This window comes from Coregonus clupeaformis, chromosome 6 (genome assembly GCF_020615455.1).
Source record: "Coregonus clupeaformis isolate EN_2021a chromosome 6, ASM2061545v1, whole genome shotgun sequence".
Classification (NCBI taxonomy): Eukaryota; Metazoa; Chordata; class Actinopteri; order Salmoniformes; family Salmonidae; genus Coregonus; species Coregonus clupeaformis.
In genome coordinates this window covers 50,314,469-50,338,461 of record NC_059197.1, presented here as the reverse complement: position 1 = coordinate 50,338,461, position 23,993 = coordinate 50,314,469, and the positions used below count along the sequence as shown (strand labels likewise).

General features: G+C 43.0%; 2 protein-coding genes across 8 annotated transcripts in view; both read right to left on the bottom strand.

Annotated features, from left to right (window-relative positions):
- Positions 1-2,204, bottom strand: part of ppfibp2b (PPFIA binding protein 2b) — a 79,851-nt gene extending 77,647 nt beyond the window's left edge. For 6 of the 7 annotated variants that reach the window (XM_041838278.2, XM_041838266.1, XM_041838274.1 and 3 more), the window contains exon 1: positions 2,046-2,204. The gene's annotated coding sequence lies outside the window, so the exon portion shown is untranslated. The remainder of the gene's footprint in view (positions 1-2,045) is intronic. The other variant, XM_041838268.1, reaches the window with a different exon arrangement.
- Positions 2,205-4,027: 1,823 nt separating this feature from the next.
- Positions 4,028-7,015, bottom strand: olfml1 (olfactomedin-like 1). Its single transcript, XM_041836688.2, has 3 exons — positions 6,604-7,015; positions 5,267-5,549; positions 4,028-5,145 (listed from the first exon to the last, which is right to left on the bottom strand). The coding sequence occupies exons 1-3, from the start codon at positions 6,718-6,720 to the stop codon at positions 4,364-4,366; spliced, it is 1,182 nt and encodes a 393-aa protein (XP_041692622.1). The 5' UTR covers positions 6,721-7,015; the 3' UTR covers positions 4,028-4,363.
- Positions 7,016-23,993: the final 16,978 nt, after the last annotated feature.

The window sequence follows — 23,993 nt, the reverse complement described above, 5'->3', positions numbered from 1 at the left end:
CTGAACAAAAATATAAACGCAACATGTAAAGTGCTGGTCCCATGAGCTGAAATAAAAGACATTTTCCATATGCACAAAAAGCTTATTTATCTTCAGTTTTGTGCACAAATTTGTTTACATCCCTGTTAGTGAGCATTTCTCCTTTGCCAAGATAATCCATCCACCTGACAGATGTGGCATATCAAGAAGCTGATTAAACAACATGATCATTACACAGGCGCACCTTGTGCTGGGGACAATAAAAGGCCACTCTAAAATGTGCAGTTTTGTCACACAACACAATGCCACAGATGTCTCAAGTTTTGAGGGAGGGTGCAATTGGCGTGCTGACTGCAGGAATGTCCACCAGAGCTGTTGCCAGAGAATTGAATGTTAATTTCTCTACCATAAGCCGCCTTCAACGTTGTTTTAGAGAATTTGGCAGTATGTCCAACCGGCCTCACAACCGCAGACTACGTGTATGTCGTCGTGTGGACGAGCGGTTTACTGATGTCAACGTTGTGAACAGAGTGCCCCATGGTGGCGGTGGGGTTATGGTTTGGGCAGGCATAAGCTATGGACAACGAACACAATTGCATTTTATCAATGGCAATTTGCATGCACAGAGATACTGTGAAGAGATCCTGAAGGCCATTGTCGTGCCATTCATCTGCCGCCATCGCCTCATTTTTCAGCATGATAATGCACTGCTACATGTCGCAAGGATCTGTACACAATTCCTGGAAGCTGAAAATGTCCCAGTTCTTCCATGGCCTGTATACTCACCAGACATGTCACCTTTTGAGCATGTTTGGTATGCTCTGGATTGACGTGTACGACAGCGTGTTCCAGTTCCCGCCAATATCCAGCAACTTCGCACAGCCATTGAAGAGGAGTGGGACAACATTCCACAGGCCACAATCAACAGCCTGATCAACTCTATGTGAAGGAGATGTGTCGTGCTGCATGAGGCAAATACTGACTGGTTTTCTGATCCACGCCCCTACTTTTTTTTTAAGGTATCTGTGACCAACAGATGCATATCTGTATTCCAAGTCATGTGAAATCCATAAATTAGGGCCTAATGAATTTATTTAAATTGACTGATTTCCTTATATGAACTGTAACACAGTAAAATCTTTGAAATTGTTGCATGTTGAGTTCATATTTTTGTTCAGTATAGTTTGGAGACCAATGAACCACTGTTGTTTAGGAGCAATTCTAGTCAGATTAATGCGACCTGGGCCACTTCGGATGAGCATGGCAACAGAATACATTGTATCCTGGGTGCATGTCCCCTCCAACTCTTCGTCCATATTCAAGACACTCAAGCATTTCTGGTCTGTGAATCATCTTCGCTGTTTGATGGCAAGCACACACAGCTGGGTGTGCTACACCCTTGATACTCACGAATTACCATATCATTCACAGCAAGTAATATTTAGCTGCTTGTCATGCAGTCCATAATTGATAGTCTGCAATTAAACTCTGGTGAGTAGGCTGCAACATCATTTAACACAACATAGGCTACTATAGCGTACTCTGAAAACAACAAAACTGCATTTCATCAACAGAGGCCACACATTACAAACCAATACAAACCAGGGAATTGCTTTGTGTGCATTAAATGTAGCCTAGCCTTCTCCTCAATTCTTCCATATATTGTGTACATACATAAAAAACAGAAAACCATATCATTTTACTACTGCAACTAAAACAAATTGAGAAAAACAACCACTTTATTTAAATAAAGCTACATGCCAAGTGCTTAGATACTTAAGTAGCCTATGTGGAATGCTGAGTACACAACTGCATTGTCATGTTCAGACAAGTTTTATTCTATCACTTTCCCAACGCTCATCCACCTGTTCCGTAAGCAAATCAGTATATTGAACATACTGGAAGAAAAACTAGTATAGTTAAAATAGTGTTTATTCACAAAGTCGTCGTACATTCGGCTATAGATAGGCTTTAAATCTTATCTACTTCTATTATGAATACATGCGAGTAGAATACAAACTTTACTAAGTAAGTAATAAGAAGAAAACAAGTGTCTCTGGCATTACCTACAATATCCTCGACTTCGGAGACTTGCTCTCCAGCGCGTATTCCTCCCCTGCAACTTGCAGAATACACTATTGACCACTTTGGATTTAAAACGTCCTTGGCACTGAAAGTGGTGTTTTCAACGATGGGATGCTCCGCGCCCTGGCCGACTGTGCCTTCGCGCTGCCAATGCCATAAGTGTGTTCATCATAAAGCCTCTCCACCAATCACCTGTCATGTGATTCTAGGGGCGTGCCATTCCATCAAACTACACAGTCCACGTGCTCTAGCTACTTTTACTTTTCAATACACTAACAAGACTGCCTCACATGTACATTCTTCTTCTTCTTCTTCTTCAGTGGGGTTTATCGGCGGTTGGCATCCAACGTTATGGTGCATTACATGTAAACTCAAATCTGAAACAAGTTATTGTAATCATGTGTAATAAATATAATATTGTGCACAACGCATCACATATTGTGTATGCTATTTGTATACACACAAATATACGTATTTTTTTTGCCCACTTACCTGTGCGAACATGTTTTTTTATTATCTCACCTGGTTGAGTCTGCCATGGCCCAGCACGTGCAAAGTATTAAATACCCTACGACTGTAGGACTAAAACATATAGGCTATAATTTGGACGCTTGGCTCACTGGTGTTCGTGCTGAAGTTCTTGACAACAGTGCCATCTGCTGATTATAAGTGAGACAACCATAGTTACATAAAAAAAATAAAAATATCTCAGGTTAGACAGACTACCACAGTATGAGTCATAATACCCATAAAACCTAGCGGTCAAACAAGGAAATGGTTCCATTTGTTTTTCCACCATACATTTTTTTCCCATAGGGGATTTTAGAAACACTTAAAATAAGGGCTGTATTTTAAGTAGGCTTACCCTGGCGTGACGTTCTGATAACCGTGTAAATCTCTCTAGGACAAGGTGACTTATCAATATAGTCACCTGCATCTACCCCCCAAAAATGAAATGCTAATTAGCTGCTAATGTGGCTATCATAAAGAACTACAAATGCCATGATGATTTGGACGAGACTGCCGAATTGAGGCAAAGGTAAATATCTCTGGATTAACTATCCAATGTTAGCTACATTTAGTAATGAATAAATTGGCTACATTTCTTTAAACTTACATTTCTTTGAACCTTCTTGTATAAGATTTAAATTGACACAATACCTGTTTTGCAAAGGTGTCAACTAGAGATGACGTGCAGGAGCTTGCAGGGATTTGTAGTCTTGCATGATGTCTACTTTGATGCTAGTTAGCATTTTTGAATCTGATAGTAAATAGAGCCGAATATATTGATAAAAGTCACCTTGTCTGAGAGAGATTTACATGGTTATCAAAACATCACGCCAGGGTAAGCCTACACAAAACACAGCCCTTATTTTAAGTGTTTCTAAAATTCCCTATAGGAAAAATGAATGGTAGAAAAACTATTGGAACCATTTCCCTGTTTGACCGCTAGGTTTTATGGGTATTATGATACCTCCACTGTGGGGCTCTATTACTAGCTACCTAATCTCATTTGCCTACACTTCTGCCCATGCTCAATTAGCCTGGTGACGTGGTTACTATGCCATATACATACACCATAATAACATGTCATGTGCTGCCTTTCAAAGTTACCACAAAGAACAACAGAAGCTCATATCAAAATTATTATAGGAACAGGAATAGGAAAATGTGGTTTGTCTGTTAATAGAATAAACTAAAGTGCCATCCGTTTGTGGAAATGTCAGATTTTGTTGTTTTCCATCAGTTTACAGGCACATCCAATCTTTACAGAGCTCTAATGTGTTCATCATGACTATGCAAAAAGCTACTGTTTTGGAAGAGAGTGTGTGTAGCTCTCTCACCTCATTCCGTTCAACAGTGCCATATTGGCAAAAACCTATTTTCAGTCACTGTACCTCCAAGAAGCATCTGACTACATTGTACCAAGAAGCATCTGACCACTACATTGCTCTCAGAAAAACAACTTTTTAAATGCAGTTTATTATAATCTTGCAGAAAGTCACATGCAAATATGGGCCTCGAGCAAACTGTGTATTGTGTTACCTCAACTTAAATTGATATATTGTTGGCTATACTTTTTATTATGATAACAGATTATGGACATTGTTCATTAGTTATGTTTTGAATTGAATACACCTGTGGTTCTATGACTGATAATGAGGGGTTATAGATTTTAAAAAATCAGGACTGCATTGATTTGACTATCTGCCAAGAACATCCTATGCAACCATCAGGACAAAGAGGACGTGTCCTTGCTTAACTTTTGCACACACACTGCTTTTAATGTAGATTTGTGTCAGACTTCAGCCTTGCTCTTGAGGTCCACTTTGTAGATGGTCTGGTAGCCGTCGTCCCAGGCATAGAGCTGCTTGTCCTTGGGGTGGTAATGCATACTGTAGTGGTTGGTGTAGCGCTTAGGAAAGAACAGCACAGGGCTCTGCTCACTGTGGATGGTGTCGTGGATATCGTACAGGCACTGGATGCTGGAGCGCCCTCCGTAGCGGGAGTTGTACACCACATACAGCGTTCCACAGATCATGAACGCTGACTCTGCGTTGTGGCTCTTACAGGTGGTGTCCCAGATGTGCTCCACAGCCAGGCTGCTCTTGTCCAGCTTGGTGATCACCAGGTTGCCCCCAAACTCTGGGTCAGAGTAGATGACCCACAGGCCCAGCTCGTCCACAGCCAGGTCCAGGAAGGTGTGTGTGGTGAGGGCGTAGGTCGGCAGGCGGCCAGCTCCGGGCAGCAGCATACTGTCGGCCACAGTGCGGTTGAGGAGATGCACCTTTAAGATCTGGTTGGGTGTGTCTGCCCTGTGATAGTACAGAAAGCCATTGTAGACCACATGGCCAGTTCCCTGCCAGGGAAAGGGGAGCTGAATTGGATGAGCCTGGGCGAGCCTTCCCTCAGTGAAGGTCTTCAGGGATTTAAACTCTAGTAGGGTGTTGTTCTTATTCCCACTGAAGAAATAGATTTTGGCAGAGCCCTTAGTAGGGTCTTTCAGCCAGGATCCATAGACGTCCCCTGCTTTCTTCACTATCTTCAGAGACTTCACACCAGTGAGAGCTATGTCGCAGTCTATACATGAAAGGACAAGAGTAAGATTGAATGTATCCTAATTGATTTCTCAATATATGTAATGTACAACACACACACATATATTACATTGTTTTCCAGTTAACATCAGTTTCCTATGTACCTGTCCCCAGTGTGATCTTTACTTTTTTCTTCTGGGCGTCTTTCATCTGCTGTTCCATCAGGACCTCCTCCACCTCAATGTGGGGCTGGTTAGGGGTCTTATTCTCCAGGTACTCCACGTCCCTCTCCACCCGCTCCACCCGCATGGCCACACTATCCACCTGGGTCTTTACCTCCGTCCGGTGCACCTCCATGTTAGCCAGCTGGCCACGCACCTCTGTAGACAGGTCATAGATCTTCTGGTCCACCCGCTGGGTGTTCTGCTCACATTTGATTAGACGCTCCTGGGCAAGAGAGGTGAGCAAGCAGATGCTGTCTAAGAAGTGGCACAATGTGATTGTAAGATAGTGGACCCTAGGCGGTCTTGTCAGGGGGGGTGAAGCATAAGGATTCAGACAAAATCAGGTGCAAAATTGAGGTATTTATTTACAGGTGCAGAAGGTGAAATGGAACCATGGATGTTTACAAGACATTGAGGAACTCTGACATATAAACGTAAACTTTCAAAATGACAAACAATCATCTAAATAGCCAATAACTGAAGCAACAACTGGCTTCTAAGGCAGAGTGCCTATAACATCAATAATTACTCATACTGCTGAATAAATAAAAAACTGGGACAAAATGTCACACCAGCTCAAGCTCTCCTGAAATTATCCAGAATAGTTCCAACCTGAGATCCCTACAGATCGTAAACGCTTGGCTGCCCTAATCTGGGCAAGAGTGGAGCAGGCGCGGGATATGGCTCGAAAACGTACCTCAATCCAGTTATAGAAGATGTCGCTGTACTCCTAATTATCCCATTATCCCAACTGACAAATAGAGAAAATTGAAATACTGCTAGTTTTGAATGAAACTGCCTTTTTCGTACTGGGCGTCACCGGCTCGCCCCTCCAAATCAGTCCAATATTTTTTGGTGCGATGGTGAGTACAGGTCGATAAATCGAAACAATGTAACTTAAATTCTTCATAAACATTGTTAACAAATTCTACTTGCGTGTGATCATTTGTATAAGAACTTTGGGACATGTTCAGCGGTACACGCTAGCCACATGAACAAACCAAAACATTAGCAAACTGTGTTTGGTGGCAAATGAGAGTAGGGTGTATATGCATTGGAGTCCATAGTTCGCATAATCACAGTGATTGAACAGGAGTTTTTGATATTTGCTGTTAACTTTGGTTTTAGTTTAGTGTTACTGTAATGTTATCAATACAGACTAAACAACGAGGTAGAGTAATCTGAAAATATAAGATATTCGTTTTTTTATTTGACCATAAGACAATGCATTCATATTGTGTGCGTAATGAAGGAAACATGTAGTTTATGTCTCTTACCTCAAGTTGGGCAATCCTCCTCTCAAAATACTGCATCATGAAGGCTTCCTGGGTGGACCTCTGAGCATGCCCCAACCCCAGGCTCAGGACGAGCAGTGTCAACACACAGGTATACATCAAACACACTTTTCTGACTTATTTCAACTACTCTCAAACACAACCAGAAAAGTATATTCAAAAAAAAAAAAAAAAAAAAAGAGCATTTAGTTCTGAACTAACCTAAAAATAAGTCTCCCTGGTGAGTTGTGTGTTTGAATTCCAGAGTCATCTGGCTGTATGTCTGTTTTTCGTTGATGTGAGAGACAGTTCCGGGAGGTTCTGAATCCTTCTTCTGAGAGACAGTTCCAGGAGTTTCTGGATCCTTCTTCTGAGAGAGAGTTTTGCTCAGGCTGCTGCGTCTTTAGAACTTCTAATATTATCCAGATGGGCCCTTGGCACATCCCCAGTCCTGAAAAAATACGAAACTATGCAGGATCAAAGTCTAATGAGTTTTTATAGTGAACTCATGCAGGCATTGATCTATTATTTTCTGGATTATAGTTTTTCTCCCATTGTATAAAGATTTCCCCAAAATGTTGAGGCATGTTGTCTATTTTGGATATTGTAATCATATAATGTATTTATGAAAAAATGTAGGTTTTGGTTTTTATTTCATTATTTTAGAAGTTGGAGCATTGGTCAGTCAGCTGTTGAACAGGAACAGGCTCTGAATAGATTTCTTCATCTTTGTTTATAGTTTTAGAAGATGCCTTTTGGCCCCATAAAGCTAGCCCTCTGCAGGTTGATTTCAGTGATTCCAACAAGCGGTGACCTTGTTCCTACCAGCAGGTGGTGCCACATTATCTGGAGAAGACTAGTTTTCATTTCCTCCTGAGGACATGCATGACAGCTGTATCCAGTCCAGTACTTCCATGGGTTTTTGGTACATTGATTGTTTGTGTACTTTCAGCAATCAACACTTCCTGTAACCTTTCATTGCCAGTTTGTTTTGCTACTTCAATACAGTTTTGTTATTGAGAATTTGATATAGGCTACAATCATTTGTGAAATCCTCATCCAGATAGTTTTTGAATGTCACTCCTGATCAGTTCCTCTTAACAGTTAATGTAGTGGGACAGTATGCATTATGAATGCAAAAGGCACAATTTATTTTCAAATCCGAATGATGAATTATGTATGCTGTTGTATAATGCAATTGGTGGGATGTGTTTTTAACTTGAACAGTGATAACTAGACATGGTCTCTACATGAACCTGGATGTAAGGCATAAGCACTTTATGTCTGGGGTGGAGATCAGAGGGGTATACTACAAAGTATAATTCATTAGTACCCAGAAATAACTATTGATTTTATGGTTCACAAAAAAGTGAAACATAGATATTAAATCAAGCATATCTTTCTACAAAATTAGTTAGCTGGCTAACTCCTTGATCCTGCTTTGTAGTATACCCCTCATGTTTCATTTGTTTGAATGTGTTTGTCCTTTCTGTCTGTTCTGAATGAGATATTGTACCATCTGTCTGTGTGTGATATGGCAAACAACCCTCAAAAGCTGAATTGCATAGAACTGGTCTCATCAGGTAATATTCTCCATGCCATCTTTCCACTCATCTGACTATCCTTTCAGTGTCAGGAAGTTGCCTCTATTTGAAATGTCAAAGCATACTTCCACTAGACAGCAGACACTCTTATCCAGAGCGACTTACAGGAGCAATTAGGGCACATCAAAATATTTTTGAAGTAGTCTGCTCGGGGATTCAAACCAGTGATCTTTCAGTTACTGGACCAACGCTCTTAACCGCTAGGCTACCTGTCACCCCTAGGTGACAGCAGAGGTTTTCTTTCAGCCGACTTCAGCATCGTAGCCTTGAAAACAACTCCTGTTGCTCTGTAACTAAAGATGGTTTAGTTACAGGGGTGTCAAACATACGGATCCGGCCCTCGAGGGGTCCAATCCGGCCCATGGGGGAGACGAACTCAATATACTTAAAAATTACTTAAACCAAATCAAAACTGTGTAGAAATGATAATGAACCTACATTCATACAGTTTCTTGACTGTGTCCAGTCAGGGATTATCGGAAATTCCCAAAACAATGGATAAAGGACTACATTTTGCTCATTTTGAAGGTTAAGAAATAACACATTGGCTCGAATCTAGGTTGTGCTTTTAGATTTCTAGAAACTTTTATTTTTTATTGACTTCTCAAACCACAAACCCAGATCTATAATAATAATAATAATATGCCATTTAGCAGACGCTTTTATCCAAAGCGACTTACAGTCATGTGTGCATAAATTTTTTTGTGTATGGGTGGTCCCGGGGATCGAACCCACTACCTTGGCGTTACAAGCGCCGTGCTCTACCAGCTGAGCTACCGAGTCTGCTTCGCACGCTTTCCCGGAAGTCTTGCGATGTTGGGCCTCTGGGTTTGAAAACTCTGTGCTGTAACTGTTCATTGCCAATTGAAGGAATGTGACCATTCATGGATTTCCAGTTGTTATACAGTGGCTTGCGAAAGTATTCACCCCCCCCTTGGCATTTTTCCTATTTTGTTGCCTTACAACCTGGAATTAAAATTGATTTTTGAGGGGTTTGTATCATTTGATTTACACCACCTGCCAACCTCTTTGAAGATGCAAAATAAAAAAATTTGAGAAACAAATAATACAAAAAAAACGGAAAACTTGAGCGTGCATAACTAATCACCCCCCCAAAGTCAATACTTTGTAGAGCTGCCTTTTGCAGCAATGACAGCTGCAAGTCTCTTGGGGTATGTCTCTACAAGCTTGGCACATCTAGCCACTGGGATTTTTGTCCATTCTTCAAGGCAAAACTGCTCCAGCTCCTTCAAGTTGGATGTGTTCCGCTGGTGTACAGCAATCTTTAAGTCATACCACAGATTCTCAATTGGATTGAGGTCTGGGCTTTGACTAGGCCATTCCAAGACATTTAAATGTTTCCCTTTAAACCACTCAAGTGTTGCTTTAGCAGTATGCTTAGGGTCATTGTCCTGCTGGAAGGTGCCATCCATCATTCCTTCAATTCTGACCAGTTTCCCAGTCCCTGCCGATGAAAAACATCTCCACAGCATGATGCTGCCACCACCATGCTTCACTGTGGGGATGGTGTTCTCAGGGTTATGAGAGGAGTTGGGTTTGCGTCAGACATAGCGTTTTCCTTGATGGCCAAAAAGCTCAATTTTAGTCTCATATGACCAGAGTGCCTTCTTCCATATGTTTGGGGAGTCACCCACATGCCTTTTGGCGAACACCAAACGTGTTTGCTTATTTTTTTCTTTAAGCAATGGCTTTTTTCTGGCCACTCTTCCGTAAAGCCCAGCTCTGTGGAGTGTACGGCTTAAAGTGGTCCTATGGACAGATACTCCAATCTCCGCTGTGGAGCTGTGGGGATGGTGTTCTCGGGGTGACGAGAGGTGTTGGGTTTGCGCCAGACATAGCGTTTTCCTTGATGGCCAAAAAGCTTTGGTCTATTTGTTGCCTCTCTGATTAATGCCCTCCTTGCCTGGTCCGTGAGTTTTGGTGGGCGGCCCTCTCTTGGCAGGTTTGTTGTGGTGCCATGTTCTTTCAATTTTTTTATAATGGATTTAATGGTGCTCCGTGGGATGTTCAAAGTTTCTGATATTTTTATACAACCCAACCCTGATCTGTACTTCTCCACAACTTTGACCCTGACCTGTTTGGAGAGCTCCTTGGTCTTCAAGGCGCAGCTTGCTTGCTTGGTGGTGCCCCTTGCTTAGTGGTGTTGCAGACTCTGGAGCTTTTCAGAACAGGTGTATATATACTGAGATCATGTGACAGATCATGTGACACATAGATTGCACACATGTGCACTTTATTTAACTAATTATGTGACTTCTGAAGGTAATTGGTTGCACCAGATCTTATTTAGGGGCTTCATAGCAAAGGGGGTGAATACATATGCACGCACCACTTTTCCGTTATTTATTTTTCATAATCTTTTGAAACAAGTTATTTTTTTTCATATCACTTCACCAATTTGGACTATTTTGTGTATGGCCATTACATGAAATCCAAATAAAAATCTATTTAAATTACAGGTTGTAATGCAACAAAATAGGAAAAACGCCAAGGGGGATGAATACTTTTGCAAGGCACTGTATTTAAGTGTCCACTTATGTTGAGATTTCAGCATGCAAAATAAAAATTACTAATGCCATGATCACAAATTGATATTCAATGTATCTGGTGTAAGGCTAGCCCACCCAACAACATACAGTGCCTTCAGAAAGTATTCACACCCCTTGACTTTTTCTAGATTTTGTTGTGTTACAGCCTGAATTTAAAATTGATAAAATTGCGATGTTTGGTCAATGGCGTGTGGAATTATATTTTTAGACATTTTTACAAATTAATAAAAATTAAAAGCTGAACTGTATTCAACCCCTTTGTTATGGAAAGCCTAAATAAGTTCAGGAGTAAAACATGTACTTAACAAGTCACATAATAAGTTGCATGGACTCACACTGTGTGCTGTTACAGGTTTTGGTTTTTCTATTTATGTTTTAGCACGTATAGCACGTTAGCATGTAGGGCGCACCGATTGGCGTCACCTCGTTAGTCAGTATGGGTTACACCTGTGCTGGCTTGTCAATCTCGTTAGTCGGAAGGTGTTTCGCCTGTGCTGGCCCAGGTGATATTTAAGAGTGGCTGGCCGAGTACTCCAGTTGTCTTAAGAGATGTGGAGGGTCAACACCTTTAGTTGGCACTCCCTATTAGATTTCTAGAAAAACATTCCTTTGTCTGATCTTCCCTGTTTTTGTTTAGCTGAACTTTTTGGTTTGCTTCCTATCTTTAAGTTTGCTGTGGGTTTTTCTTTTGTTTGCCTCTTAGTGGGCACATTTAGTGGGCGCTCATGGTGGGTGTATTTTAGGTTCAAGTTGTTGTTGCTATCAACTTTCAGTGGACCCCTCTTGAAACCCCACCTGTTTGGTTTTGGTTGTCAGTGACTCTTTGGTTGTTTGTTAGTTCCCCATTCTGTTTGAGCGACAACTTTTGGTTTGTTGCTGCTGAACGTAACAGTGCAATAATAGTGTTTAACATTATTTTTGAATGACTACCTCATCTCTGTACCCCACACATACAATGCTCTGTAAGGTCCCTCAGTCGAGCAGTGAATTTCAAACACAGATTCAACCACAAAGACCAGGGAGGTTTTCCAATGCCTCGAAAAGAAGGGCACCTATTGGTAGATGGGTAAAAAAAAAAAAAAAGCAGACATTGAATATCCCTTTGAGCATGGTGAAGTTATTAATTACACTTTGGATGGTGTATCAATACACCCATTCACTACAAAGATACAGGCGTCCTTCCTAACTCAGTTTCTGGAGAGGAAGGAAACCGCTCAGGGATTTCACCATGAGGCCAATGGTGACTTTAAAATAGTTACAAGCGTTAAATGGCTGTGATAGGAGAAAACTGAGGATGGATCAACATTGTAGTTACTCCACAATACTAACCTAACTGACAGAGTGAAAAGAAGGAAGCCTGTACAGAATACAAATATTCCAAAACATGTATCCTGTTTGCAGTAAGGCACTAAAGTAATACTGCAAAAAATGTGACAAAGCACTTAAACTTTTGTCCTGAATACAGAGTGTTATGTTTGGGGCAAATCCAATACAACAGATTACTGAGTACCAATGCCCATATTTTCAAGCATAGTGGTGGCTGCATCATGTTATGGGTATGCTTGTAATCGTTAAGGACTGGGGAGTTTTTTCAGGATAAAAAATAAACTGAAAGGAGCTAAGCACAGGCAAAATTGTAGAGGAAAACCTGGTTCAGTCTGCTTTCCACCAGACACTGGGAGATTAATTAACCTTTCAGCAGGACAATAACCTACAAAACAAGGCCAAATGTATAATGGAGTTGCTTACCAAGAAGACAGTGAGTGTTCCTGAGTGGCTGAGTTACAGTTTTGACTTAAATCTGCTTGAAAAATGGTTGTCTTTGACAGAGCTTAAACCATTTCTAAAAGAATAAAGCGCAAATATTGTACAATCCAGGTGTGGAAAGCTCCTAGAGACTTACCCAGAAAGACTCACTGCTGTAATAGCTGCCCAAGGTGATTGTAACATGTATTGACTCAGGAGTGTGAATACTTATGTAAATAAGATATTTTTGTATTTCATTTTCCATAAATAAATAAAAAATGTCTAAACATGTTTTCATTTTGTCATTATGGGGGCAGAGCCCCACCTGCCGGACAGCCCCACCTGTTTTGAGCCCCACCTGTTGCCTGTTTGCATGTTATTTTGGCATTAATACAGTGAGGGGAAAAAAGTATTTGATCCGCTGTTGATTTTGTTTGTTTGCCCACTGACAAAGAAATGATCAGTCTATAATTTTAATGGTAGGTTTATTTGAACAGTGAGAGACAGAATAACAACAAAAAAATCCAGAAAAACGCATGTCAAAAATGTTATAAATTGATTTGCATTTTAATGAGGGAAATAAGTATTTGACCCCTCTGCAAAACATGACTTAGTACTTGGTGGCAAAACCCTTGTTGGCAATCAGAGGTCAGACGTTTCTTGTAGTTGGCCACCAGGTTTGCACACATCTCAGGAGGGATTTTGTTCCACTCCTCTTTGCAGATCTTCTCCAAGTCATTAAGGTTTCGAGGCGTTTGACGGTGGGGATGGTGTTCTTGGGGTCATAGGCAGCATTCCTCCTCCTCCAAACACGGCGAGTTGAGTTGATGCCAAAGAGCTCGATTTTGGTCTCATCTGACCACAACACTTTCACCCAGTTCTCCTCTGAATCAGTCAGATGTTCATTGGCAAACTTCAGACGGCCCTGTATATGTGCTTTCTTGAGCAGGGGGACCTTGCGGGCACTGCAGGATTTCAGTCCTTCACGGCGTAGTGTGTTACCAATTGTTTTCTTGGTGACTATGGTCCCAGCAGCCTTGAGATCATTGACGACATCCTCTGGGCTGATTCCTCACCATTCTCATGATCATTGCAACTCCACGAGGTGAGCTCTTGCATGGAGTCCCAGGCCGAGGGAGATTGACAGTTCTTTTGTGTTTCTTCCATTTGCGAATAATCGCACCAACTGTTGTCACCTTCTCACCAAGCTGCTTGGCGATGGTCTTGTAGCCCATTCCAGCCTTGTGTAGGTCTACAATCTTGTCCCTGACATCCTTGGAGAGCTCTTTGGTCTTGGCCATGGTGGAGAGTTTGGAATCTGATTGATTGCTTCCCTTTAAGAGTGTGCTCCTAATCTCAGCTCGTTACCTGTATACAAGACACCTGGGAGCCAGAAATCTTTCTGATTGAGAGGGGGTCAAATACTTATTTCCCTCATTAAAATGCAAATCAATTTATAACATTTTTGACATGCGTTTTTCTGGATTTTGTTGTTGTTATTCTGTCTCTCACTGTTCAAATAAACCTACCATTAAAATGATAGACTGATCATTTCTTTGTCAGTGGGCAAACTTACAAAATCAGCAGGGGATCAAATACTTTTTTCCCTCACTGTACATGTCACATATCAGTTTGCAAACAATGTAAAAAATAATAATAATTGAGTTAACAACAAACATGGTCTCTTTTTTGCTTTCTTGAGTAAGGCAGCTCCAAAATGCAGGTGTTTCAGCCTAGCTCAGTGCTTTCTGTGGTAGTGGGGCAGCCAGTGGAAAATACGGAGTGTAGGGGTTGGCAATGTTCTCTAGTTGCGCCGTGATTGGCTCAGTGTTCTGTCACTCATGGGGATACTACGTCACTGCAAAATCTACGGGTAGAGCTAAAAAATTCAAGCCCCTTCGGTGCCCCTTACAGTGCCTTCGGAAAGTATTCAGACCCCTTGACTTTTTCCACATTTTGTTAGGTTACAGCCTTATTCTAAAATGGAATAAACTGTTTTTTCCCCTCATCAATCTACACACAATACCCCATGATGACAAAGCAAAAATAGGTTTTTAGAAATGTTGGCTAATTTATCAAATAAAATGGAAATATTACATTTACATAAGTATTCAGACCCTTTACTCAGTATTTTGTTGAAGCGCTCTGGAGCAGGTTTCCATCAAGGATCTCTCTGTACTTTTCTCCATTCATCTTTGCCTCGATCCTGACTAGTCTCTCAGTCCATGCCGCTGAAAAACATCCCCACAACATGATTCTGCCACCACCATGCTTCACCGTAGGGATGGTGCCAGTTTTCCTCTCGATGTGATGCTTGGCATTCAGGCCAAAGAGTTCAATCTTGGTTTCATCACACCAGAGAATTTGTTTTTCATGGTCTGAGAGTCTTTAGGTGCCTTTTGGCAAACTCCAAGTGGGCTGTCATGTGCCTTTTACTGAGGAGTGCTGCAGAGATGATTGTCCTTCTGGAAGGTTCTCCCATCTCCACAGTGGAACTCTAGAACTCTGTCAGAGTGGCCATTGGGTTCTTGGTCACCTCCCTGACCAAGGCCCTTCTCCCCCGATTGCTCAGTTTGGCCAGGCAGCAGCTCTAGGAAGAGTCTTTGTGTTTCCAAACTTCTTCCATTTTAAGAATGATGGAGGCCACTGTGTTCTTGGGGACCTTAAATGCTGCAGAAATGTGTTGGTACCCATCCCCAGATCTGTGTCTTGACACAATCCTGTCTCGAAGCTCTACGTTCAATTTCTTCGACCTCATGGCTTGGTTTTTGCTTTGACATGCACTGTCAACTGTGGGACCTTATATAGACAGGTGTGTGCCTTTCCAAATAGTTTCCAATCAATTGAATTTACCACAGGTGGACTCCAATCAAGTTGAAGAAACCTCTCAAGGATGATCAATGGAAACAGGATGTACCTGACCTCAATTTCAAGTCTCATAGCAAAGGGTCTGAATACCTATCTAAATAAGGTATTTCAGTTTTTAGTTTTTTTATGAATTTGAAAACATTTCTAAAAACCTGTTTTCGCTTTGTCATTATGGAGTATTGTGTGTAGATTGCTGAGGATAATTTTTTCTTTAATCAATTTTAGAATAAAGCTTGTGATGTCACGAGAGGCTGTGTCCTGGAGGGACGTTACATCCCCCTGAGATGGCTGCAAACCCAGACAGCTATGGCTCCATCTGCTGGTATGGTCGGGAACTCCAACCCTCTATGGCCAATCTTCCCACGCAGCTGAAACCAATCAGGAGCTGATGAGCTGAAGGTTTGTTGAAGGGAAGAGACACGGTCTCCAAGCTGGGCTCTCTGGAGGACAAGATTGCTGCACGTCCACTTCCATGAGGAATATAAGGATTTGGAGATACTTACCTTTGGGAAATACTCACCTTTGGATATATGCACCTGTGGAAATACGTGTGGGACATTTGGAAGGACGTTTTGCTGGGTTGGCCACTAGCTGCAACGTGGAATACAGTAAGACTGGGGAAAAGTTATTTGAGCGAGGAGAAGTTATGATTTTGGATGTGGAAGAGACATCCCTGAACTGTGAACCCTTAAAGAGCCACCAGAGAACAGAATTGTGTTATACTTTCGTTAGTTTCCCAAGACCTTTAATAAAATCCTTGTTTTGGTTGAACCTGGTCTCCTTGCACTACTTGAGCAATCCCGCTGAAAGCTGTGTAGCCTCTCGTGACATCACAGATGGTGGAGAATACGGGCACGCTCAAGCGTTAATAGTGCATGTCAGAGGAGGATATCGAAGGTTTGATCACCCAGTTTTCCAAGTTGGCCGTAGGCTCCCCCGCCCGACTGAAATGGAGGACATATTGAAAGCCCTTGTTGCTGGCCAGCACGCCCAGATGCAAGCAAACGTGGCTCTCTTGGAGGAGCAAAAGAAAGCCAACCTTCTGAAGGCAGAGGAATTGCAGTTGCAGAGACAGAGGTTGTCCAAAATACCCGCCCAATAAAGGCAAGTGACTTTATATCTAAGATGGGAGCTACCGATGACATTGAGGCATACCTGCATGCATTTGAGGCCACGGCCACTAGGGAAGCCTGGCCCAAGCAACAGTGGGTTGGTCTGTTAGCCCCCTTTCTAACCGGGGAATCGCTGAATGCTGTCCGGGACCTGGGCCCTGACCAGGTTACTGACTATGATGCCCTGAAGTCTGAGATCCTCAGCAGATATGGACTCACAAAGTTTGGTATGGCCCAGCGCTTTCACAGCTGGACCTTCCAACCAGACCAACCTCCTCGGGCGCAGATGCATGAACTTGTCCGAATCGCAAGGAAATGGCTGGATCCGCAGAGGAATACAGCAGCGGCGGTGGTGGAGGCCGTTGTGGTGGATCGTTACCTCACGCGCCCTGCCTTATGAGGCAAAACGGTTCATCAGTCAACAGGCCTTGACCACGGCTGATCTGACCGTGGAAGCTGTGGAAAAGTACCAGGCCACAGCGGAGATGCTGAATGCTTCCCGAAAAGACCCCAGGAGTGCGGCCCCACCACAAATGGGAAGAACCCGTCCAAAGGACCCCAAGGTCTCGAACCCAGCCACGTCAGGACTTATCCCGGCTCCAGGGGAGCCAGAAACCAGGCGGGTCCAAGAAGAGTACAGCAGGAGGGGGAAACTTCGACAGTGTTACCGGTGTGGGGAGATGGGACATATCTCCTGGCAGTGTGGGAAACCAGCCGATGAACCTATGCCCACTGCGGAGTCCTCCAGCTCAGCACCCACACACCGTGTTGCCTCGCTCTTGGGAGTCGTAGATGGCGGCCCAGATCGACCCCCACCTGCCCGGTAACTGTGAATCACCATGATGTGGAGGCCTTACTGGATTCTGGTAGCCGGGCCACCCTGGTGCGTAAGGATTTGGTGGGCCCAACGTGTCTGACCCCGGGAAAAGTCCTCCCAGTTTCCTGTGTCCATGGGGACACCAGAGAATACCCCATTACTGAACTTACAATGACCAGCACACGGGGAACCATACACACGACGGCGGGGGTGGTTGATTCCCTCCCCGTCCCTGTCCTAATTGGACGAGACTGCCCAGCCTTTTACCCACTCTGGAGAGAGTCTCAGGAGAGGATAACCCGAGTACCTCGGAAACGGAGAGGCAAGACTCATCCTGGGAAGGCTCCGGTGCAATCCTCCGAGTTACTCACTCCCGCCCGGGCTCTGATAGGGATGGCAGGTGCCCAGACCGACACAGAGACGGAGCTACAGAATCTGGACAAAGAACTGTCTGGTCTGAAGGGGACCGCTGAGAGGTATCGTTTGTTAAAGCAACAGTTAGACATGAAGACAGAAGAGTTAGATATCCTCCAGGCTAAACTCCAACAGAGCTCCTTCCCTAAGCAACAGGAGGAGCTGGAGAGGCTGCGCAGGACCATCGAGGAGTGTGAGGAGACCCTGCGCAGTAGTAAGGAGGTCAGAAGAAGGCAGAGGAGAAGTACAAGGTGTTGGAGAACAAGATGAAGAATGCGGAGGCAGAGAGAGAGAAGGAACTGAAAGCTGCTCAACAGAAGCTAAACTCTGCTAAAACCAAGGCTGATGCGTTCAGTAAGAAACTCAAGGAGAGACAACAGGAGGCTGAGTCCCTGGTCCTAGAGTTGGAGGAGTTGAAGAGAGAGCAGTCTGGCAAGCCCCACGGCAATGCGGACGCCCTCTCCCGGCGTGATGCCTTCTTCGCTGCCTTTACCCCGACGAGGGACGTCGGTCCCGAGGAGGGGGATGTGTGATGTCACGAGAGGCTGTGTCCTGGAGGGACGTTACATCCCCCTGAGATGGCTGCAAACCCAGACAGCTATGGCTCCATCTGCTGGTATGGTCGGGAACTCCAACCCTCTATGGCCAATCTTCCCACGCAGCTGAAACCAATCAGGAGCTGATGAGCTGAAGGTTTGTTGAAGGGAAGAGACACGGTCTCCAAGCTGGGCTCTCTGGAGGACAAGAGTGCTGCACGTCCACTTCCATGAGGAATATAAGGATTTGGAGATACTTACCTTTGGGAAATACTCACCTTTGGATATATGCACCTGTGGAAATACGTGTGGGACATTTGGAAGGACGTTTTGCTGGGTTGGCCACTAGCTGCAACGTGGAATACAGTAAGACTGGGGAAAAGTTATTTGAGCGAGGGAGAGTTATGATTTTGGATGTGGAAGAGACATCCCTGAACTGTTAACCCTTAAAGAGCCACCAGAGAACAGAATTGTGTTATACTTTCGTTAGTTTCCCAAGACCTTTAATAAAATCCTTGTTTTGGTTGAACCTGGTCTCCTTGCACTACTTGAGCAATCCCGCTGAAAGCTGTGTAGCCTCTCGTGACATCACAAGCTGTAAAGTAACAAAATGTGGAAAAAGTCAAGGGGTCTTCCACCTTCCAAATGCACTGTATCCCATGCAAATACAAACTCACACCAGCATTCAGTCCATATTCAATCCCAAGTAAATGGTGAATGTTTCCAACGTGTTTCTCTCTAGCTGATGTGTTCCCCACAGAGTAAAGAAAAATAAGCATTTTTGAGTTTGATGCTTTTTCTCCCTGCCAGTAATGTTCCTGTCTATCTCTCTAAGGGTCCCAAGAGGTTTGTAATGGTTACAGTCAATACACAGTCCTAAAGTTTAATCAAAGACAGTACTGCTTGGGAAGGTTTTGCCTTGAATCATGTTCTGCTTTCCCACATTGGATTTACTTTAGACATAGATCTTAGAAGTCTTACCAGGTCCTTGTTAAAGCTTGTTGTGGCCCCGTGTAGCTCAGTTGGTAGAGCATGGCGTTTGCAACGCCAGAGTTGTGGGTTCGATTCCCACGGGGGGCCAGTATGAACTTGTATGCACTCACTAACTGTAAGTCGCTTTGGATAAGAGCGTCTGCTAAATGACTAAAATGTAAATGTTGTTACCTAATTAACCATGATGTATCCAGCTGTAGATTGCACTGACCTGTCTGTTCCATTGTTATTTATAGATTTTCTCTAGTGACTCTTTTGCTGTTGCACAGTTGATCCTGTGATCGTGTAGGTAGTTTAACAGCAGAGGGACATATTCTCCCTAAAGTATTGTGAAACTGTCTGCAACAGTGATGGCCAGCGAGCAGTGTCTCCTTCAGCTACCAAATTAAGGCATTAGCAATTCCCCACTAAGTCATCTGAACCAGCACAACCCTCTCTCCCATTTCCATAATTCCCTCGCATCTTTCTTTTTCACGCTCACCAACTATCTCTCTCCCATCAGTGTAGATCAGAATACTAAACTATGACATTCTCGGGAACTTCAAAGGACATTATCCCAAATTCCGTATGGAGAGATGACCCTTTGCTCAGTGCTTTGTGAGACATACTTTGGCCGGGAGAGTCGGGCTTGTAACAGTGTGGACCGTGAGAGGACACTGTGCGTGTGTGTGTGTGTGCATGTCTGTGCCTGTACATTCTCTTAACTGTACATATTTATAGCGAATGTGAGAATGATTTGCTCAACTAAGGAATTTCCACAATATGATGCTGCTTGGTATGCATCCGTCAGTGAATAGCTAATGAGAAACAGAAATGACTTGTGCATATGCATCATATTCTCTCATGTTTTTATCTGCACAATCTACACAATGAATAGAACATGGCAACCCAAATAGATCTCTGAAAATGTTATTTAGGAAAAAAAGGTACTATCTAGAACCTAAAAGGGTTCTTCAGCTTTCCCCATAGGAGAACCCTTTGAAGAAACCTTTTTGGCTCCAGGTCGAACCCTTTTGGTTCCAGGTAGAACCCTTTTTAGTTCCTTGTAGAACCTTTTACACAGAGGGTTCTACAGGGAACCCAAAATAGTTATTTCTACCTGGAACCAAAAAGGGTTCTACCTGGAATCTAAAAGGGTTCTCCTATGGGACAGCCAAAGAACCCTTTTTTCTAAGAGTGTCCATTACATTAGAGAGAGAGTGATATCCAATGTATTTTTGCATTCCTAAGTTATGTACATGTACTCTACTGTATGTACCCCTGAATCTGATGATCCCTCGTAAAGCTTGTGATTCTGCTTTACTTTGTTTAAAGCAAATTCTCCTCCATCGGATGCTGTCTGTTTAGTGGTGGGAATGTTGTGGTTAAATATAACAGCCACAATATCTTGATCCCCTGAAAGTGTCCCTCTGAAAGACAATTGGAAGATCAGGACAAATGCACTGCTATGTGTCCATTTCCAGGCCCAAAGTGCTCAATAACAAGAAGAGAGCCTTTTATGTGGGAAAATTGCCTTGATAGGAAAAAGTTTGTTGATTATTGTTTTGTGTTTCGAAATCAAGTTTCTTCTGTTTGATATCTACAATGAAACGGTAAATAGAAGAGAGTGAACAAGAGATCAACTGCAGGGAGTGATAAGTCATTTTGTGATCCAAAATAAAGAGATGAGAGCCATGCTGTGAGCTGAGATTAGCGTGGGTGTATCCCTTTAATGGGGATGGATGGAGTAAACACTGGCAGACTGACTCTGAAGTGCTCTGAAGTGCTTGTCTGTTCCCTGGATGCCAGTCCCCACAGTCATCAAAAGCAGATGCCTGCTTTGGTATCTGATTCCATAGTCTGTTCTGGTCAACATCTGGGCTGTATGTGGATGATGCATTAAGACCAGCTTCAGAATCAACTCTTACATTTTAGTCATTTAGCAGACACTCTTATCCAGAGCGACTTACAGTTAGTGAGTACATACATTATTTTTTTCTTTTTCATACTGGCCCCCCGTGGGAATCAAACCCACAACCCTGGCGTTGCAAACGCCATGCTCTATCAACTGAGCTACATCCCTACCGGCCACTCCCCTACCCGACGCTGGGCCAATTGTGCGCCGCCCCATGTCGCGGCCGGCTACGACAGAGTCTGGATTCGAACCAGGATCTCTAGTGGCACAGCTAGCACTGCGATGCAGACCACTGCGCCACTCGGGAGGCTCTTGACTCTTATAGACTGATTCCTGTAGAGGAGACCATACTCAGATTATGTGTAGCTGGTTCTTATTAAGAATAGATAAGATGTTCCAAAACCTGCTGAGAGTAAAACAAAATGGAACAAGTAAGACATGGAACAAGTAAGACAGTCCTACAAGAAAGCTAATAAACACTGATAAAGTGATGAAATAGTTATTTTCACTTAGAAGAACAATAGACATGTTTTCAGCTTCTTAACATGAATGAAGGATCAATTATTTTATATTGGCAAACATTGTTTTTCATCAGCAATGCTAAGAACCAGCTGCAACTGGCCCCATAAACCAGTGTGCCCTGTTCAGCCCAGAGTGGTATTCATGGTATAGTATGCTAGCTAAGTGAACAGGGGTCCCAGGGGAGGTCCTGTAGCTGTTCTCCCCCACCGCAGTGTGCTCTCCGTCAGTCCCTGGGCTCTGGAGGAGCTCTGTGGCCCTCCCAGTTCCTCACTAAGGATCCATCCAGAATTATTTACATGACCCATTTTAGTGGGAGCTCCATTTTAACACCTATTATGAGAGTGCTGAAATGCTTTGCCTAATTAGAATTTATTGGAGGGAAATCTATCTCGATCCACCAATGTTTTTATCATTCTCAACTCCAATAGATCCCAAACAAGCGTATAGTTCAATGAGCAACGGGTCAGACGACAGCAAGACATTATTGTGCTGTGATATAGGCAGGGCAATTATCTGCTAATAGTCAAGGTGTGAATCCCTCGATGATACAGTGACCTCATTTGTTGCTCTTTCAACGAAGTGCTGCTCGCTGGTGGAATAATCGAAATGTTGCCCCTGATCCAGGCTGGCTGTAAATCACAGCACTGTAGATAGCAGAAGCTCCATACGGCCGCTCCTCTGATTGCTGTCGATTTAGATGAGAACATGAAAGTGGGCCACACTTCCTCTTCCTGCCGTAATGAGCTGAGTCAGACTGGCTGATGAGGAACCATAAAGATCAGAGCACTCCATAGAGTAAACCAGGTCTAATGGGGTATGGTAGTAATTATTTAAGTAATTAGTTCATCTTTGTTTATCTAAGTTTAATTGTATGTATTGTTCTTAAGTTATTCAAACAAATAGTGGCCAACTTATTTAAGGAAGGATCTGTAGCACAATTCACCCTTCCCAATCTAAAATGTGTTTCTCCCACAATCCTGGTGTGTGGAGCCGGTTGTTGTTAATAACTTGCAAATTTAATGAAGAGAGAGAAATCACAGAAAACGGTGTGATTCCTGGGGCTCTATTGTTAACCAGTTTAATTTGAGGGCAGAAGAGGAGAAAAACAAAAGAAATTACCCTGGGAGTCTAGACTAGTCCACCGAACATTATGAGTCTGCGCTTTCTAGGGACCCCAGATCATTACATTTTAGTCCAGGGAAGGGTCTTGAGTTTGACAATCGAGACCATAATTCTTTTGAAGTTGAGCCTTTGTAGCCCAGTAGTTATCAATTAAAACAGTTTTTATATCAATCAGTAACAGTTTGTCTGTATAGACACATGTAGTGTGCTAGCAGTTGGAGTATCACTTAGATATGTAGAGGGGAAGTAGTGGATGTTCAGGTGTTGTTTCTTGTTTGAAAGGACCTAGCTAAGAAGCACAGATATGCACAGATATGCACAGGGAATGTGGTCAAAGAGATTAGATTAAGTAGTGTGTAAGAGAGAGTTCATACTTAAAAGCCTTTGGCAGTGTTGTGGATTGGAATCTAAGTACCATTTAGGTCAAGCTTTACCAAGGGGCTGGTGTGTGTGAAGCACATCAGAGGACCACATCAGAACATACAGTACGGTGGTCAGCTGCTCAGCTATGCAATGTGTGAGAGGTGTATTTGTGTGTTTTTTTGTGTGTGGGTGTGCGTGCAAATGTGTCACATATTTGTAAAGACAATACTTTTTCACGGCACTGTCCAGTTGTGTAGGAGGAGGACAATCAGCTAATTTAAATACACTCCCACACACTGTACTGTTGCTGTTGACAATGTATCTTTTAAAATAAATCAAATCACTAAGGATACCACATTTTCAGCCTTCAGCTGAAAACATATATTGCCCTAGAGAGGACATTGACTTGTCCAACAGTAACAGATTGTTGGTGTGGTGAAAGTGGTCCAACTGAAAATCAACATTCTGCACCCATTGCATCATTGCAGTAAGGACTCAATCAATTTTCAATCAATTTTATTTTATATAGCCCTTCTTACATCAGCTAATATCTCGAAGTGCTGTACAGAAACCCAGCCTAAAACCCCAAACAGCTAGTAATGCAGGTGTAGAAGCACGGTGGCTAGGAAAAACTCCCTAGAAAGGCGAAAACCTAGGAAGAAACCTAGAGAGGAACCAGGCTATGAGGGGTGGCCAGTCCTCTTCTGGCTGTGCCGGGTGAAGATTATAACAGAACCATGCCAAGATGTTCATAAGTGACAAGCATGGTCAAATAATAATCAGGAATAAATCTCAGTTGGCTTTTCATAGCCGATCATTAAGAGTTGAAAAC

What these genes read in the sequence shown, in the direction of transcription:
- olfml1 (XM_041836688.2), bottom strand. Translation starts at nt 6,720, where the DNA reads ATGTATACCTGTGTGTTGACACTGCTCGTCCTGAGCCTGGGGTTGGGG. An exon ending in GGAGGATTGCCCAACTTGAG is followed by an intron (nt 5,550 to 6,603) that starts GTAAGAGACATA and finishes TCTCTTGCCCAG; the next exon opens with GAGCGTCTAATCAAATGTGA. An exon ending in AAAGATCACACTGGGGACAG is followed by an intron (nt 5,146 to 5,266) that starts GTACATAGGAAA and finishes TTTCATGTATAG; the next exon opens with ACTGCGACATAGCTCTCACT.